General features: G+C 51.0%; 1 protein-coding gene across 1 annotated transcript in view; it reads right to left on the reverse strand.

The window, feature by feature from the left end:
- The window catches only part of PRKDC (protein kinase, DNA-activated, catalytic subunit), a 2,818,033-nt gene that overhangs the window by 2,757,540 nt on the left and 41,275 nt on the right, over positions 1–19,218 (reverse strand). Inside the window, exon 4 of the mRNA XM_086965729.1 lies at positions 74–148. Within this exon, the coding sequence (XP_086821855.1) occupies positions 74–148 (75 nt within the window). The remainder of the gene's footprint in view (positions 1–73; positions 149–19,218) is intronic.

Raw genomic sequence — 19,218 nt, forward strand, 5'->3', positions numbered from 1 at the left:
ATAATATTGCATAAATCAATAAAAAATATATTCTAATAAAAAAAATGTGAATTGCAAATTAGCCAAACTTTACCTTGATTAGAAGCTCCAATGCTGGCACTTTACATTTTGCCGCTTTGTCTTTCACATAAATCACAATACACTTGTCCTACATTCAAGAAACAGCAAAATGATTAGATTAATACCTGCAGACATGGGTTTGGCACAAAAAATGTGAATACGGACAAAATGGGCTCTTAGATGGAATACAATATAGTAATGTAAGAAGCCACATACTTCTAACCTATTGTACCGAAATTCTGCAGCAGTCGGAAAGCAGAACATCAGATTTAAACATATTTATTACTAGTAGTCAAAAGAGGAATGACCTCCTTACCCTCCCCTTTCACGGCATTGTGGGAGAACAATTAATCCACTACTGGTCTCAACAGGGTCACATATCAAACATGGATAGATAACGGGTGCAAACATTTAGAGCTGGCTTTGATCGGGACATCGGCAAAACATTTTAACTGTGAGAGAAATTCAGCCTTCCAAAATCAAAACATTTTTGCTACATGCAATTAAGCTTCTGGCTTCTTAACCCTAGAATTAAACAGGAAGTGAGCAGACGACGGACTACCTTTGAAAAATACATGCGGACAAGTAGGGGAGATAAGCAAGTCACCTCTCGGATCTAAGAAATGCTGACTTCTAGACAGCAGGGTGAGAAATTCTGATTCCAACAGTCTGGGGGTGGGGGGGGGGGGGGGGAAACTACGGGTAAAGTTAGATGATGAACAATGGGAGGCTATCCTTACTCCAACAAATAATGTGTATCCCATGCAGGGGAGAGAGACTATGCTGAAAACACTGTACAGATGGGAATGCACTCCACTGAAGTTGGCACGGGTGGAAGGAGTTCAGAATTTTGGAGGGAATGTGAAGAGCATGGGACTTTACCACATAGCCTCTGGCCCAACCCACGGATAAAACAATTATGGAACTCCGTGCTAGCAACGATGTAGAAGAAAAAAACATATCACTGGCTGGCACAGTGTCCAGAGGTTATATTTCTAGGATGACCAGCTATAGACATCTGTCCCACTCTTTGGTAAGAAGGATCAGCTCACCTCTCGCTTGCTGGTGGCAAGAAAACAAATTGATCCAATTGCTTTAAGATCAGCAGTTGGCCCCGACAGAGAACAGATGGACTGAGAGGCCTCGGTGGTTATTAGGAAAGGAGAAACTAGCCCCAGGTGAGGAAAAAATACTTTACAAAATAGTGAGGCCTATTTCTCGACTTCTTTAGTCAAGACTACAAGGAACTGAACGCCCCAAAAAGATTTACGCTGCTAAAAGTATTGCATACTCTAAAATAGAAAGCTACTACTACAAAGTGTCTCGGGGGCGAGGAGGGGGCTGCCTTCTCGATTACCATGAATAATGTACCCTAGCGGACAGTGGGGATACCACTTCAAGGGGCAAGACAGTGTTTTGGTGGGGCTTACAATTTACAGGGAGGGTGGAGATTGTTTTTTTGTTAATAATTAGTTGTTCCATAGGAAATCATTGACCTAAATGCCAATAAAAACGTATTTAAACCTAAGCCATATCTTTTCATTGAATGGTCATCTCTATTCACAGCAAAGGTGGCTGTAATTATAATTTCTTCCGTTTGACGACATCAATTAAATAGCCAGGTAACAGATACTTATAAGCACTTCTGCAGACAGTAGTCTGCTCGCCGAGATTTCACCTCCCACATCTATGGGTACGATTAACATAACTAACATTAAAAAGGTCAAATAAATCTGTGGGTGAGAAGAAAATCTCAATGCACTGATATCAGCAGTAGTAAAACAAGCATTTGCAATGCAATAGGTCTCGCATTAGGAAAGTTTGAGCTATTGGTCTTGTAAATGACACATTTTTTATTTAGGTGTTGGTTTTGAAAATAGCTAAAATAGCTTTGTCATTTACACTGCCAATAGTTCTAACTTTCGCAAATGTGACACCTATAACCTGGGGTTGCGCCAAGTGGTGCTGTGGTGCTGCCGAGTGGTGCTGTGGTGCTGCCAAGTGGTGCTGTGGTGCTGCCAAGTGGTGCTGTGGTGCTGCCAAGTGGTGCTGTGGTGGTGCTGTGGTGGTGCCAAGTGGTGGTGCTGAGTGATGCCGAGTGGTGCTGGGTTGGGGCCGAGTGGTGCTGGGTTGGGGCCGAGTGGTGCTGGGTTGGGGCCGAGTGGTGCTGGGTTGGGGCCGAGTGGTGCTGGGTTGGGGCCGAGTGGTGCTGGGTTGGGGCCGAGTGGTGCTGGGTTGGGGCCGAGTGGTGCTGGGTTGGGGCCGAGTGGTGCTGGGTTGGGGCCGAGTGGTGCTGGGTTGGGGCCGAGTGGTGCTGGGTTGGGGCCGAGTGGTGCTGGGTTGGGGCCGAGTGGTGCTGGGTTGGGGCCGAGTGGTGCTGGGTTGGTGCCGAGTGCTGCTGTGGTGGTGCCGAGTGCTGTTGTGGTGGGGCCGAGTGCTGTTGTGGTGGTGCCGAGTGCTGCTGTGGTGGTGCCGAGTGCTGCTGTGGTGGTGCCGAGTGATAATGTGGTGGTGCCGAGTGATAATGTGGTGGTGCCGAGTGATAATGTGGTGGTGCCGAGTGATAATGTGGTGGTGCCGAGTGATAATGTGGTGGTGCCGAGTGATAATGTGGTGGTGCTGGGGTAGCGCCGAGTGGTGCTGGGGTAGCGCTGAGTGGTGCTGGGGTAGCGCTGAGTGGTGCTGGGGTAGCGCTGAGTGGTGCTGGGGTAGCGCTGAGTGGTGCTGGGGTAGCGCTGAGTGGTGCTGGGGTAGCGCTGAGTGGTGCTGGGGTAGCGCTGAGTGGTGCTGGGGTAGCGCTGAGTGGTGCTGGGGTAGCGCTGAGTAGTGCTGGGGTGGTGCGGAGTGATGCTGGGGTGGCGCTGATTGGTGCGGAGTGGTGCTGAGTGGTGCTGAGTGGTGCTGAGTGGTGCTGAGTGGTGCTGAGTGGTGCTGAGTGGTGCTGAGTGGTGCTGAGTGGTGCTGAGTGATGCTGTGGTGGTGCTGAGTGATGCTGTGGTGGTGCTGAGTGATGCTGGGTGGTGCTGTGGTGGTGCTGAGTGGTGATAATGTGGTGGTGCTGAGTGATTGAGTGATAATGTGGTGGTGCGGAGTGATACTGGGGTAGCGCTGAGTGATGATGTGGTGATGCAGAGGGCAGAAAGGCACAAAAAACGAGTCTACCAGAGGGCAGAAGGGCAGAAAAACAAGGGAAAACAAGTCTAACAGAGGGCAGAAGGGCACAAAAAACGAGTCTAACAGAGGGCACAAAGGCACAAACAAGTAAGATGTGTTTATTAAACAATGATTGGTAACCTATGTAGGACAATATCTAGTTTTCCAGTAAAAAAAGGTTATATTGATTCAAATATAAAACCACTGCTTAACACCAAGTGATTTTTAATGCAATTACATCGACATGGTAGTTACCAGCGAGTAATAAACAGGATTTGTTTTTTTTATTAGCAGTGATAATTCTAGAGCTAAAAAACGAGTCTCACGAAAATGCGCAAAATTGTTTTTTTTTAACAAAATAGCTGGGCTTTCTGCATAGCAGTTTGTTGGCTGCCGTGCACAAGCAGGTGTCACTATTGCTCAGCTCACTAATATTCATTATACAGTCCTTCGGAAGTATTATGGGCCGAGCAAACAACGACTGGATTCCAACACGTGGTACCCAGGTTGCACAGACAGCAAAATCAAACTCCTATTTCTTTTCCTCTTTACATTTTGATCATGGTGTGGCAGAGGGAATGCATCTTATTAGATTTTGTCATCTGCCTTAGTTTTCTTTAATCCATTCTTGATCAACTGACATCTTGGCGGCTATCATACTTTTGTTTTAATAAGACACAGACATCCGGTATCAAAGAAGCGCTATGAGCTTGCTGGATGTTGAGTGCATTGAATACGGAACTCTTTGTAAACTTCCTACAGAGGGGCACGTGCTGCCTGGATGTATAACGTGCAAAAGATTTTTTATTATTGGGGTATCGTACGAAAAAGGGCCATCAGAAAAAGCTCAAAATGTGTTTTGAAAAAAAGATGTTTGTGTAAACCCGAAAGCCCACATTCCCCCAGTGATGGTTTGCCTGAAAGCAACAAAATAGCTATATTAGGATCACAAACAAAAGTAACGTGCGTAGCTGATAGTTCGCACGATACTAAAAGATTTGGCGGAATAGTGAGGAAATGCTACTTTAAACAAGCATTTGCAATTAAAGTTTGAAACTCATGTTTTTTTTAGTTTTTTTTTTATTAAAAACCTTTATTCGCGATATGCACAGTACACAGTGTCTGCCTACAATCCAATCGGGCCGGCCGCTATGACAATAAACATCTGGATACCAGATGTAGAGGCAGTAAATCTAGGACAATGAATAGCAGCTTAATGGTGTACGGGCACCAAAACACGGAAAAATCAAAGGATAAAACAGGTTTCGTTTTATAATTTTGATGAAAACATATAACAAACACACCACACAATCACATGGTAGGAGCGATTCTAAGGGCTCATGGGGAGATGGCGAGGGGATCAGACTCTAAAGAATATTGCTACATATGTCTAGGGACGGGGGATGGTGAAAGAAATTACGCAGGATATCACTATAGACAATCATCTGGAACGTCAACTACGGGGACGAAGGGACATCAATAGTATACTCAAGTGGAGGAGTGCAGATATCTCCACGATACGCATTCCACTGGGACCATATCCTGCCCCACTTCCTAGGACGGCCTCGGGCCTCATAGACCGTCTTCTCCCGAAACATGCACCAGTCCATGTTCTCCTTCCAAGCTGTTATCCCAGGCGGCCTATGGGAACCCCAGAGTTGAGCTATGTTACTCTTGGCAACCATGTTACCAAGAGTGACCAAGAAAGTCTGAGCAACTGTACAGTCGGTAGGCTCCCAGACTGTAAGCAGGCAACGACGAGCCTCAGGCAGAAGAGCGACCCCGGTGACCCGTCCCATAATATCATGCACTCTGGACCAAAAAGCGGATACCACAGGACATTCCCAAATAATGTGCAGAAAGGTACCATTCATGCCACAACCACGCTTACACAACCCGTCGATCGAGTAACCCATTCGCACCAGTCGCGTACCAGTCATGTAAACTCGATAGAGGATCTTCAGTTGCACAAAACGAAGGCGAGCTGGAATGGCCACCTCCTTAGGAGAGGCGATAGCCATCTGCCAATCTCGTTGTCTAATTCCAGGCCGTCCGCGGTCCACGAGGCCCTAAGCCGCACGAGGAGGTCAGCCCTGGTGTTTATAAGTTTTTTATAAATCAAAGAAATCGTTCTGTCAGGCACATGGCCATCCAGAATCCGGTCCTCGAGCGGTGACGAATGGGGGATCTCAGTCCCCGAAGGGAAAACGGAGGTCAAGGCATGGCGTACCTGAAGGTATCGGAAGTACTCATTATCGCCAAGCTGGTACTCCACTTTAAGGGCATCGAAGGACTTAACTGTGCCCTTGGACCAAAGATCCTCCACCTTGATGATACCAATCGTGTCCCACTTATCAAACCCTTTCGTTCGCCACAGGCCACCCAACCTATCAGAGTCATACAATGGAGTCAGTTGTGTCATCCTATCACCCCAGCCCGTAGCAACATTCGCCTCTCTCCACGCACGCACAGCACACTTCGTAGGCCCCGTCAGGAGTCGGAATGGCTCGATCGAGTACAAAGCCCCGTTAAAGTTACCGCCCGGCAAGAGGAACTTGTCCATCGCAAAAGCTGGGACAGGACCTGGGGAGTACGTTACATGGTTGACCGCACTCAACTGGGAGGCCCAGTAATAGCGTCTGATGTCCGGAAGGGCTATGCCACCATCGTACCATGGTAAAGTGAGTTTAGGCAGGGAAATACGTGCCCGTCCGTCCCAAATCAATTGCCTCTGGAGGCCCTCGACCTCACGGAAATAACTAGAGGGTACAGGATTGAAAAAATTCCGCAGAGCGTACAAATATCTAGGGAGGGACATCATCTTAAAAAGGGCCGCAAGCCCCAATGGAGATAGGGGCAAGCCGCGCCACCGCTGGACATCCAATTTAAGCCGCCGAAGAGGGGCGTGCAAGTTACGGTCATAACGGACAGAGGGGTCTAAGGAGATATAAATTCCAAGGTACTTGAACCCAGTATCGGCCACCTGGATCGGGAATCTACGGGGCAGTGGAGGAAGCTCCCCCGCTATAACTAATACATGATTTAGTCCACTTAATGACGAGACCAGAGTTCTTCCCGAAGGAGGTGAGGACATCAAAAAGCACGTTGAGTGACTTCTGAGGCGAAGTAAAATAAAGGAGAATGTTGTCTGCGTATAGCGAGACACGATCTTCAAGATCAGGGGCCAACCGGATGCCCCTGATCGAGGGCTCCCACCGGAGCCACTCCGCCAGCGGTTCCAGTGCCAAGGCAAAGAGGAGGGGGGAGAGCGGACAGCCCTGTCGGGTTCCACGCCCAAGCGGGAATGAGCCAGACACTCTGCCATTAACCACCACCTGGGCCAATGGTTGTTCATAGAGGAGCTTCACCCAGGCAATATAATTAGGACCAAAACCAAACTTCGAAAGAGCCGCCCAAAGTTAAGACCACTCAATGGTGTCAAAGGCCATAGTGGCGTCCAGAGAGGCTAAGATGGCGGGTTCGGTCAGCGTCCCAGCTCTCGCGAGAACCCCGTGAAGTCTACGAAGATTAAGCGCCGTATTCCGATGGGGAATAAAGCCGGACTGATCCGGATGGATCAGGTCGCAGATTACCGTTCGTAAACGATTCGCAAGTAATTTAGCCAGGATCTTGGGCTCGGCATGGAGCAGAGAAATAGGGCGGTAGGAGGTGCATTGGTCACAAGGTTTATCATCCTTGTAGATGGCAACAATAGTTGCCAAACGCTGATCGAGGGGGAGGAGACCAGCCTCAAAGGCATCCGTGAACATATTGCGCTAATGGGTCGCCATCTTATCCGGCCGTAGCTTGTAAAGCTCGATGGGCAAACCATTCGGCCCCATAGCTTTACCCGAGCAAAGGGATCGTATCGCAATAGTAACCTCATCTACTGTTATAGGCGCATCCAAAGCGGCTCTATCCTCGGCCGAGATACAGGGCAGCACGATATCACGCAAAAGCAGGCGGGAGTCAGACTCGTCTCTATCACTCACCGACCGATAGACCGTCTGGAAATGGTCCACAAAGCACTCCACAATCTCACCTGGTTCAGACACACACTCCCCAGTCAATCGTTTAATCACTGGCACCACACGACTCGTTCTCTCAGATTTATCCAGCCATGCCAGTAGCTTACTCGCCTTATCACCCACATCGTAGAGTCTGCCCAGCTGATTCCTGTTCATAATTTTAGCAGCATCGGTCACCAGGGCCCTATAATCAGCCTGTTTTAACGCCAAGGAGTGTAGGACTGCAGGAGTATCGTCACCACCCAAGTCGCTCTCGAGCGAGGTCATTTCGGCCTCAAGGCGCACTAAGTTCTCCCATTTGGCCTTATCGGCTGCAATCAATGACAGTGCAGAGCCCCTTATTACAGTTTTAAAAGCCTCCCACAAGGAAATAGGGGAAGAGACGGACCCCTCATTCTCGTTGAAGTAACAGTCAATAGCTTTGAGAAGCTCGGAGCGCAGCTTAGGATTCCTTAAGTGCCAAGGAATGACAGGGGGAACTCTACTCCCACCACAAAAACCCACCGAAACCTGAAGCAACAAGGGGGAATGATCGGAAATGCCCCTGGGAAGATGGCGAACCCCACATACCAAGGAAGTATGGGCAGACAACATCAGAAAATAATCGATCCTCGAGAGGCTGCCATGCGCTCCAGAGTGGAACGTGTATTGAATTTGCATAGGGTACAGCATCCGCCAGACATCCACCATTCCGAACGTCTCAAGCAACTCGGGCAGCCACAACTGAGACGCCAGCAGGACCCTGGGGGGGTAGTCGGTCACACTCGCCCGAGACCACCGAGTTGAAATCCCCACCCAGTACAAGGATACCATCTGGAAGCCCTAGGAGAGTTCGCCCAAGATCGGCGTAGCTGGTAGCCTGAAGACCCGGGGGAATATAGACAGTAACAACTGTGAGCACCTTCCCCTCCCACCGACCAGAGACAGCAGCATACCGGGCCCTATCATCAAGGGCAACTTCGTCTATTTCAAGGGGCAGAGAGGATTTAACCAGTATGCCGACCCCTCTGGAGCCAGATGTGAATCCAGCATGTGCTACCAACCTATATCCTCGTCTATCAAGGGCCCTACATGCATTTCCTATCATATGGGTCTCCTGCAGCAGGACTATATCAGGAGAGTAACGTCTGAGAAATTGGAGTACAACACCACGTTTTATCTTGTCGCCCAGACCATTAACGTTCCAAGACAACCGTTTCAAATCGCCCCCCCCCATCCCGACGGAGCACCATAACCCCCCCCCCCCCTCGGAAGCCAAGAGCAACAGGATAATAGCAATAGATATTGCACCATGTGAAAAGAACAAACACAAAAACAATAACAAACCCCCCCTCCACACCCGACCAACAACCCGTTACAACACCCCCCACCCTGCACCCCTTCGTAAGACTAAAAAGCCACCCCAAACTGCAGTGTGCCTGTCGCCCCTTCATAGAACACTACACAAAGAACCCCGGAGGAGGGAAAGAGACCATCCCGCCCCACACCACCCTCGGCCTAGAGCAATAATAAGTAAATAAAAGCAAAACTCAGCCAGTGAATATGAACCAAAACCAGAAATCAAGAACCAAAATGTCATTCCTGTGCCGATGCACCTCCGTCCGCGCCGCCAGGGCCTCCACTCCCATCATCCATCTTCGGCAGTGAGTCCAGCCAGTCGCCAACACTGTCCGGTCGATCAAAAAAGAAAGTACGCTCTCGATACTCGAAGTCGAGCTGGAAACAGCATCGCATATTTGAGTCCCAAGTCCCGCAAGCGCCGTTTCACTCCCTGGAATCCCATCCGCTGCACTTGAGGAGTGAAATCAGGATATATAGAAATTTAACTGTTCTCATACTTCAGTGGGCCATGCCTACGAGAAGCCTGGAGGATAGCGTCCCTATCCCGAAAGTGGAAAAGCCTAGCGATAATAGGCCTCGGGGTAGCCCCCGGTTTAGACTGTCCACCCGGGAAACGGTACGCACGCTCGACCGCAAAGAACTTACTAAGTCCAGCAGGAGCGAGACGAGTTCCAATTAAATCCTCCACTAGTAGGTCAACGGTAGTGTCACCACTGTTCTCAGGTACCCCGACTAAGCGAATGTTACGTCGGGCCCTATTTTCATACTCGTCCAGACGTCTGGCCATCAGATCATGCGATGATCGCAGGTTGCCAATCTCCAACTGCGCGTCCGCCAGATCAGTAACAAGACTGGAGGCCTTAAGGTCCAAGGCTTTGACCCTCTCATTGGTCTTAGCCAAGTCCGCTCTAATGAGGGTAACATCAACAGCCACTGTGTCGATCTTTGAGACAATGGCCTCATATTGTAGCCCCATATCAGTCTTGATCCCAGCAATGGCGTGCATTAGATCCTGGAGGGAGACCTCCGATGTCGCCGCAGGGTCCGTCCTTGGGTCCTCAAGACTACGGCCAGCACCACTGGGGGAACCCTTCGGTTGTGTATATTGGTCCATAACATTAGTTTGGATGGAACCCCCACGGGTCGGCACCTTCGTCTTGCGCTTCTCAGTTTCAGGTTTAGTCGCCATATTGGAAGCCGCGCCCCGAAGGGCCCCTCTGGACCTGGTGTAAATGGCAGTTATCTTTGGTTCGCCAAAGCAGGGTTTACGTCCAAAATCGTAGCCTGTAAGACCTGGGATATGGCCGGAATGCACAGCGAGTCAGGCCACCGCGGTCCGAAGTCAGGAGTACTTCCAGAACAGTCAATAGGAAATAGAAGAGAAACCGAAACTGAAAGTGACAATGACACCGGTGGAGAGAATGTACTTTGACCGCTGTTGTTGAATTGCGTCGCGGCCAGCCAAGGCAGCAGAGACCCCTGTCTCGTCCGGGGGTAGGCCAGAAAGTTGAAGACGGTGTAGAAATGGTTCCCGAAGTCCGATCTCAGTTCTGGAGGGTGTAGCAGGATCAGCAAGAGTAGAACTTCAAAAGCCCATAAGAATATTCAGGATAGTAGAAGGATAATTGCGAGAGGGCGGCACGGGTCTCGGGAGCCCTCTGCTCACGCGACCATCTTGGATGCCCGTGTAGCTCCTCCCCGAAACTCATGTTTTTGTTCGATAAATATATATTAGGGCACAAAATAAGGCACTGTCGCCATAAGATGTCCACTAACTATAAATATAAACTCAGCGTGGTTATTGAAAAATAGGTTCCTGCTAAATTAAAACACCTAAAATCTTCGACCATGTCGGCAAATGTGAAAAACAAGCTCTTGGCATTGCTGTGGGAAGGGGGGGGGGGTAAAGGGGGGGGGGGGGGGAGGGGAGAAATGCGAGACACGGCCTGGAAAAGTGTGAAGCAGGGGGCGGGGGAGCGGAGCCCTTTGAAGTGAAGCTCTAGGAGGCAGGCGGCTCGGGGAGCGTGTGCACGAGCACATGCACTCGACGAAATCTGCGATGGTTTCAGAGCTTGGTTGAGCCTCTATACTCTCGTCCTATTTATCACTTACGTGATAGAATAGGACGAGACCTAAACATCTATTTACAAAAAGCTGTCCCAATTCCTTTCCGGACAGTCAGAATCTGAAAATACACTAGACTCACAACAATAACATGGGTTAAAAAAATACATATATCCATAGGGACCCATTAAAAAACGCTACTTTAGATGTAGTAAATCTCATGTTGAATAACGTTCAAATGATTAAGTCTTGCTTTTTAACAGTTGTATTATTCTGCTTCGATTTGCTACCCTAACTCAGAGACTAAAGTCCACAGCTTATTTACCCAGCTGCCACTTTTTTCGTTTTTGTACCAGAATGCCCCAGTATTTTTCAAGTGAAGACACAGTTTATATATCGGAATTCTTCATACATAAAACTTACACCTTACTTAAATTATAGAAAATACGAACACCATTAAAAACATATTACATAAAATTAACATATAAAAAATGTATCTCAAATATAGGATAATCTATACCAATCATAATGTTGCTGAAATGCAGTCATGTGTAAGTGCTAGAGAAATTAACAGCTCATATATGTACAGATCCCAGAGATAATACCCTTAACAGATCACTTTAAAGTAAACTCAAAGCACAACTAGTTAAAGTAGTATAAGCAAATAACTGTGCTAAAATAATTGCATACACGAAACATAAAATAGTAATACATCGTAATAGTAAGATCGTATGTATTGCCTGCTACAAATTACATCTGTAAACAAACTGAGAGCAAGATGTAACACTATCTCTTTCTAGTAAACATCATTTATACGCACATAAACGGATCAACTATACAACATCAATAAGGCAAATATTCATAAGGCCAATTTAATGTACATGCTCCTGTTGGGATGAAAATGTCCCCTGAATGGTGCACAGTCGGGTCTCCTGCACTGCAAGCCCCGACTGCGAGTATCATTTGTGCTGCCAGGTTTTTTTTTCGGGGGGGGGGGGGGGGGGGACGGGGGGTGTGTGTGTGTGTGTGTCTGTGTGTGTCTGTGTGTCTGTGTCTGTCTGTGTGCGCACGCAGAGGCCTAGGTCGGCCATTGACTCACAAGAGGTTATGGACTTGTCCTGGTCCTAGACAGGTGCGCTACTTGACCGCCTCAAAGTGACATGTGGACTACTATCCCCGTCACTGGTTTCACCCGTGTAGCACTTATATGGCAGCATACAGTGTTTTATAGTGAGTATCATCTGGCCACGCCTTTTTTTTTTTTTTTGCAAAACCTTTATTGCACATTTGCATAGTACACAGCGGAACGCCTACAACCCTGCGGGCTGGCCGCTATCAAGGATCAGTGCATAGCGTGTTTCCAGTAAAACAAGTAGCGAGGTTATAAAAGATAAGACATACTGGAGTAGTAAAAGTGCATGTAGATCAAATATTCAATGCAGGAATTGAGGTTTTGGTGGAGTTTTTTTCATTTTTTGGAAAACAACAAACACAGAACATTAACAAGTAGGAATGGTCATTTGGTCTGGCATGAATCAGAGCAACATAGATAACAATCGTCCCTCGGGAACATGGAGATTCGGGGTCCCCGGTCAGTACCTGCGTGTCTCCTAGTCCCATGAACCCCCCTCCCCCCTCACAGTTCCACAGTGTAGGTGCCCATAGGTTGCCTCCTGCCACAAGTAGGGCCGCCATCTCACTTCTGCAACCCGTCTAAGTTACCCTCCTTCACCCTCGTCATCAGAATCTTCCAGGTCCTCCTCCCGCAAGGGCCCACAAATGTCCCCTCTATATTCGTTCCACTTCAGCCAGATCTTATTCCATTTCACCGGGCAGGCTCGGTTAGAGTAGACCGCCCGTTCGGTCAACATCACACGATCCATGTTAAGGCACCATTGGGATTTAGTTGGGAGATCCGCTGCCCCCCAGCGTTGCGCTATGTCCCTCTTTGCCACCATTATCCCAGCCGTGACCCAAAGCTGCTCATAGCGGGACAGATCGGTGGGTTCCCAGATGTTCAGTAGGCTCCGTCTTGGGTTAGGCAGTATAGAGTGATTAAGTGTCTGTGAGAGAGTGCGGTGTATTTGTTTCCAATATTCCTGTATCTTGGGGCAGTCCCATATGGTGTGGAAGAACGTGCCCTCCTCCCCGCACCCTCGCAGACAGTAGGGGTGTGGCGCTCTATGTATGCGGTGCAGCATTGTCCGCGTGTAATAAACCCGGTGCAGGATCTTAAATTGTACCAGTCGCATGCGTGCTGAGATGCCAACCTCTTTGGGGGACCCGAGTGCCTCGTTCCACTCGTGTTCGTCCATGTCATCAATTTCCCCTTCCCATTTCTCTTTCAGGTGGGACGTGGGATCGGGGGTGTTATTAAGTAATTTGCGATAAGTGAGGGACGTCGCACGTTCCAACATGTAGTCTGTGAGTAAGCGGTCCTCTAAGGGTGAAGATTCTGGCAGTGGTGTGGTGGCTGGGATAGCCGCAAGCATAGCGTGGCGTATCTGAATGTATCTATATAGTTCCCTATCATTGAGCTCGTAGAGTTCCTGGAGGCGGGCAAAAGGTACCACCTCATTTCTCTCCCACAGATCGCCCACCGTAGATATACCTATTGTGTCCCATTGTGTAAACCCCTTGGTGTTCCTGAGGTTGCCCAGTGCGCGGGAGTCCCACAGTGGTGTCATCTTCGTGATTTTCCCTTTCCAGCCCAGTGCTGTCGTCGCCGCATGCCAAATTTGTACAGTTAATTTGGTGGGGCCGACCAAGGTCCGTACCTTGCGGTGGTCGTACAGCGGACCCAACATGCCCTCCGCGCCCAGCTGCACCCTGTCGGAATGGTATGCCGGCTCGGTGTGTGGTGCGTGGAGCCATTGGTTAATAGGTTTGAGGTGGGCCGCCCAGTAATATAGTTTTAGGTCTGGAAGCGCAATTCCTCCGCTGTACCAGTCCCTGCGCAATTTGGGTTGTGCCACTCTCGCCGGGAGAGCGCCCCATAAGAGGTTGGAGACCAGTGCTGCCACCTTCTGAAAAAATTTGGGAGGTACCGGGTATGGCGAATTTTCGAGGACATGGAGGAAGCGCGGTAGCGCCATCATCTTATATAGGGCTGCCCGACCCAGAAGTGTCAGCGGTAGGCCCGACCAGAACTCGACATCTCGCTTGAGCCTATCCATGGGCGGTTTCAGGTTTTTATCCATGAATTCCGACGCATCTTTAGTAACGTGTATGCCTAGGTATTTGAATGACGATCCCGCCAGTCGCAATGGACACGTATCGTCCAGAGTCGGAGCCGGACCCCGCAAAACATATAATTCCGATTTGGACCAGTTCAGCGTGTAGCCGGAGATCCTGCCGTATGTGTCGCAGATGCGCAAGAGGGCCGGTATGCTCTCCTCAGGTTCTGTGAGATATACGAGCATGTCATCTGCGTAGAGAGACAGGCGGTCTTCCCAACCCCCGGTCCCCGGTACACCCTTGAGGAGGGGAGAGGCCCGTATGAGAGTCGCCAGGGGCTCTAATGAGAGAGCAAACAGCAGTGGTGACAGTGGGCAACCCTGCCGTGTGCCTCTTCCCAACGGGAAAGTGCGCGATATATGGCCATTTGCCACTACATGGGCCACCGGGGCCGCGTAGAGCAATCTGACCCATGCCAGGAAGCGAGGTCCAAACCCCATCCGCATCAACGTTTCGAAGAGGTACTCCCACTCCACCAGGTCAAACGCCATTTTGGCATCCAGCGCCAGAATAACCGCCGGGTCTGTGATAGCGTCAGATCGAGCCAGGAGACCATGTAGCCGCCGCAGATTCTGAGCAGTGTTCCTATGCGGCATAAACCCGGACTGATCCGGGTGTATAATCGAGGACAGATGGGGCAGGAGTCTTTGCGCCAGGAGTTTGGCCAGGATTTTCACCTCCGCGTTTAAGAGGGAAATAGGTCGATACGAGGAGCATTCCTCCGGCGGCTTGCCTGGTTTTGGGATTGTCACAATAGTCGCCACACGCTGATCTAGCGGAAGGGAGCCCCCCTCCAGGCAATCCTTGAACATCCCCAACAGGTATGTGCTAAGGGTGTCCGGCATCACCTGATACCACTCTACCGGTATCCCGTTCGGACCTGAGGCCTTGCCCGGGTTCAGTGCCGCAATGGCCATCTGGACCTCGTCGGTTGTAATGTCAGCTTCCAAGTCGTTCGATGCCTCTGGGGATAGGGTCCGGACTGCAATCGGCGCGAGGAGTGCCCTGGCTTCCTCCGATGTAACCTGACGCGTTGGGGTGTATACTTGCTCAAAGTGGGTCGCTAGCAACTCCGTTATATGTCTCGGGTCGGTGTGTGTTACCCCCTGCGCATCTTTTAGGCTCTGGATCCCCCTGGAGCTGCCCTCACGTTTATCGAGCCACGCCAGCATCTTCCCCGCCTTGTCCCCCACTTCGTAGACCCTATTCTGAGTGTCCGCGATGTGACCCTTAACTACTGTCCGTAAGTGGTCAGTGTAGAGCTGCTGCTGGAGGGTAAGTGCGTGTAGGGTGGAGGGAGAAGGGTGGGACTCATGGGACCTGGTCCGTTCCTGCATGGTGATTTCTAGGTCCGCCAGTTCTTGTGTTTGCTGCCTCTTATGTCCGGTTAAAGTGTTAATGGCTTGACCCCGCAGAACAGTTTTGTATGCCTCCCAGAGCGTCGCCTGGGAACGCACCGATTGTGAGTTTGAGGAAATAGTGTTTCGTGGCTTGTTTAAGTGCCTTGCGAACCTGTGGGATCTTGAGACAAGAAGCGTGCAGGGGATAAATGCGCCTACGTGATTTCGTCTGTAGAGAAAGCGTCAGTGTGAGCGGGGAGTGATCTGAAATACCTCGGGGGTGAATCACCGAAGTGTCTACGTGGCTAAGGGCCTCCCCCAGGGATAGGAAGTGGTCTATGCGCGACAGGCTACCGTGCACCGCGGAGTGAAAGGTGTATTGCTGCGTGCCTGGGTGTAGGTGTCTCCAAATGTCGGTCAGGCCCATGGCCGTGGTGAAGCGCCGGAAGTATGTCTCCCCCCCCAGTCTGGTTTGGAGTGGGGTATTTATCTAGTTGTGGATCCTGGACAGCATTAAAGTCTCCCCCCAGAATGATCGCACCCTCAGGGAGAGTCAGGAGGAAGTCCCCTAATCTCGGGAGGTGCACTGAGTGCAAGGCAGGCGGGACGTACACTGACACTAGATTCAGGAGTTTCCCTTCCCACTGCCCCTGCACGGCCGCGAAGCAGCCCTGGTCGTCAGTTTTGGCGGATAGGGGCAGGAATCGTGAGTTCTTTTGCACGAGTACGCCGGTTCCCCTGGAGCCGGACGTAAAGGCAGAGTGGGCCCACATTTTGTAACCTCGCCTATCTAAGGCCTTAGTAGCTCCCCCCATCAGGTGTGTTTCTTGTAATAGGGCCACAGTAGGACGCAGGCGCTTCACAGCAGTTAAAACCAATCCCCGCTTTACCCTATCACCCAGGCCCCTCACATTCCAGGACAGCACGGTTAATGGCGGAGACTGTGCCTCTGTAGGGTTCAGAGTCCCCGTCTGTACAGTATTACTAGCCATCGGGGAGTATGCGGCGCCCCGGAGATGGGACTGCTCTGTTGGCTGCGCCACCGCGCAGCAAGGCGATCAGAGTCCTCATGGGGGCATAGTGTCACAGTTTATTCTCAGCAGTATCCCCCGAATTCCAGCGGTCCTGAAACAATGTCCTCGACCCCTTGTACCCATTCCTAACAAGAACCATTCAAAACAATCCCCCCTCCCTGCCCCCCTGCTTAACGGACCTCCAACTGCCCGCCACCCCAACTTAGCAGAGTGCAATACCCTTCCCAATGAACACAGTACTTGCTTGTAAGGGGGAGAGCGCCTCCCCGGGTTGGCGGCTCCCCTGTAGGCTCTCGGGGTTGCCATGCCAGAGTCAACGTGCTGCTGTGAAAGATTAGTTAGTGCCGGTGGTCGGCGAGGTAGTGCAGTTCAGTGGCCGTCGCCGGAGTCAATCAGTTTCGCCACCCCCTTCAAAGCCATGGGAAGGCGAGCGTTCTGCGCCCTCTGCGCGCCCTGATGCCTGCGAGCCATTCCTGCTGCCTCCTCTGCGGTCCGATTCTTGTCTGTTCGTCCTGCGCTGTCTCCCAACGGTGTGCCAGCCTTCCAGCCAGTCCCGGGCTGTGTCAGGGGAGTCAAAGAACCATACTTTCTTGTCCGCCACCACTCGTAGCCTGGCTGGAAATATCATGGAGTAGGGTAGTTCTTTCTCCCGTAGAGTCTTCTTTACCTCCAGGAACGTCCTCCTCTTCCTCGATACCTCCGCTGTGTAATCCGGGAAGAAAGCGATTTTGGAGTTTTGGATCTGGATGGTCGGCGCCACTCTAGCAGCCTGCAAAATGGCGTCTCTGTCCCGGAAATTAAACAGCCTCGCCAGTATTGGTCGCGGCGGGCCTCCGGTCTTGGGCTTCCCTCCCGGAACCCGATGGGCTCTTTCGACCGAGAAGAAGTTCGATAGGCCTTTAGGCTGGAGCCGAGTCTTCACCAGATCTTCCACGTACAGGTCTAGGGCCCCCGTGTCTTCCGATTCCGGAACGCCCAGGATACGAACATTATTGCGCCTTGAGCGACCCTCCTGGTCGTCCAGCTTGTCTCTAAGGAGTTTGTTGTCCGTTTGCAGGCGCTCCATCGCAATTTGCAGTTCAGACACGTCCTCAATCAAAGATTTCGTGACCACTTCGACTTGCTTGACCCGTTCGTTCATTTTTTGCAAATCCGCCCTGATTAAGGTGACTTCGGTCGCCGTGGCCCCCACAGTTTCTTGTACCTGCGCCAGCGCCGCCAGGACATCGTCCAGTGTGGCTTTCTTCCCCGCCTCCGCCTCCGCCATTTTCCCTCCAACGGTTTTGCACTGGTCTTGTGGTGGCGAGCGTCGGTCATAGGCAAATTTGTCCAGCTTAGCCTGGGTCGTAGTGTTCTTGGGGCCTCTGTGCGACATGGCGTGGTTCTTGTCGGGGCGGCACAGTGACTTCCCCGGTCGCCTGCGCCGAGTAATGGCGGCGATGAACCTGGAGGATCCGTCGTCTTCCAAGTCTCCTGTAGCGCTGAATATGCCCGGAGAGGGTCAACAGGTGGTCGGAGGGAGGGCACTCGGGCTCCGGTCTCTTCGGAGAGAGTTAGCGGGTCCTCGGAAGGAGGCGATCGTTGAGCCGGCACTTCCGGTCTTTCGGACCCGACTGTCGGCTGCTTCCGGCTGGGCTCAACCCGGCTGTGGCTCCGAGGTTCTGTGGCCGCGTGTAGGCCCGGTTCCTCCTCCGCCTTCGGCCCGCGGCAACGTGCTGTTTCGGGCTTTCGCCGCACCGGAAAGTTCCGGAGATGGTCGCTGCACGGTCTCTGGGTCCGGTTCCCCTTCTGGAGCCGGAATGGATCAGGATATTTGTGCGGATTGATGCGGAAAGCCGCCTTTACCCGGGAGCCTCCCTAAGCTGCGGCCGCCATCGTTGGCTGCTAGCCACACCCCCCTGGCCACGCCTTTTTATCCTACTGGCCCACTCACCAAAAGCTCTGCTGCTCGCAGTCAGCCGGGAATCCTTGCACCAAGATCTAATGCGCTTGTGCATATGCATGTGTGCTAGTAGAATCGTGTGGAGTAAATGGGTGTAGAAGTGAACCAGGGTTACACAGGTCTGTGGGTTGCAAGATTTGCTGTCAGGGTGTAAAGGGTCCTTATAAGGGAAGTATTTTGTCTCTCGAACTGATCACTGTCAGAGGGTGCTGTTGATAGTCAAGCTGCAAACTCTTAAGACCTCTTTGTGCCTTTGTTGTGGGTGCTTCAGTTGTATAAAGTGGGAGTAGATGACCCCCCGCCCCATTCTTCATCCGAGTTCTCTATAATCAAGGAGGAGGTAACGCACTGAGTACTCAGAGGACCATTGAACAACCAAGGGTTGATGTCTCATAGGTGGGGGGTGGTCACCTGGAAACCGATCTGAAGGAAGAATTGCTCACTTATTGTGTGACCCAAGGAGCCCACCCTTAGTAAGAAGAGAATGAAAGTGCCAAGCCTGCAAGAGGAGCGACTATAGGAAGGGGCTGAAGCAGCCAATCCTGGTGCAAGGGTTCATCCAATACAGGCTCGCAAGCTGAGCGATCAATGCACTCAAGAGTACTGACTGATTTGAGCAGCTTCATCAGAACAACTGCAGCACTGCTGATGTGTGCCAGGTTGTCTCAGTGTGCTAGTGCTATCCTCGAGGATGGACGAAAACTGGAGCATGTGTGCCTGTTTAGCTGGCCCAACAGAAGAAGGGATGGGTATCTGCCAGTGACACCTGCTGCGTGCCAGTGAACGGAGCAGATTAACATGGTCCTGCTAATTTGTGCTGTAAGGTCCTCACCGCCCCAGGAAGTAAAGACTGCAATCCAGCAAAGCCTGCCTAGGGTACGCCTTTGTGAGTAGACAACTCTGCACTTCCCCAAATGGTCGCAGAAACGAGCCCTAGTCCAAAGATCCAAGGCTGTCACCTTGTGGTCCTAAGTGCTGAAGAGAGCGCCAGGCAGCAGTGACACCAAAGACGTCAGCGC

Source organism: Lissotriton vulgaris, chromosome 4_1 (assembly GCF_964263255.1).
Source record: "Lissotriton vulgaris chromosome 4_1, aLisVul1.2, whole genome shotgun sequence".
Taxonomy (NCBI): Eukaryota; Metazoa; Chordata; class Amphibia; order Caudata; family Salamandridae; genus Lissotriton; species Lissotriton vulgaris.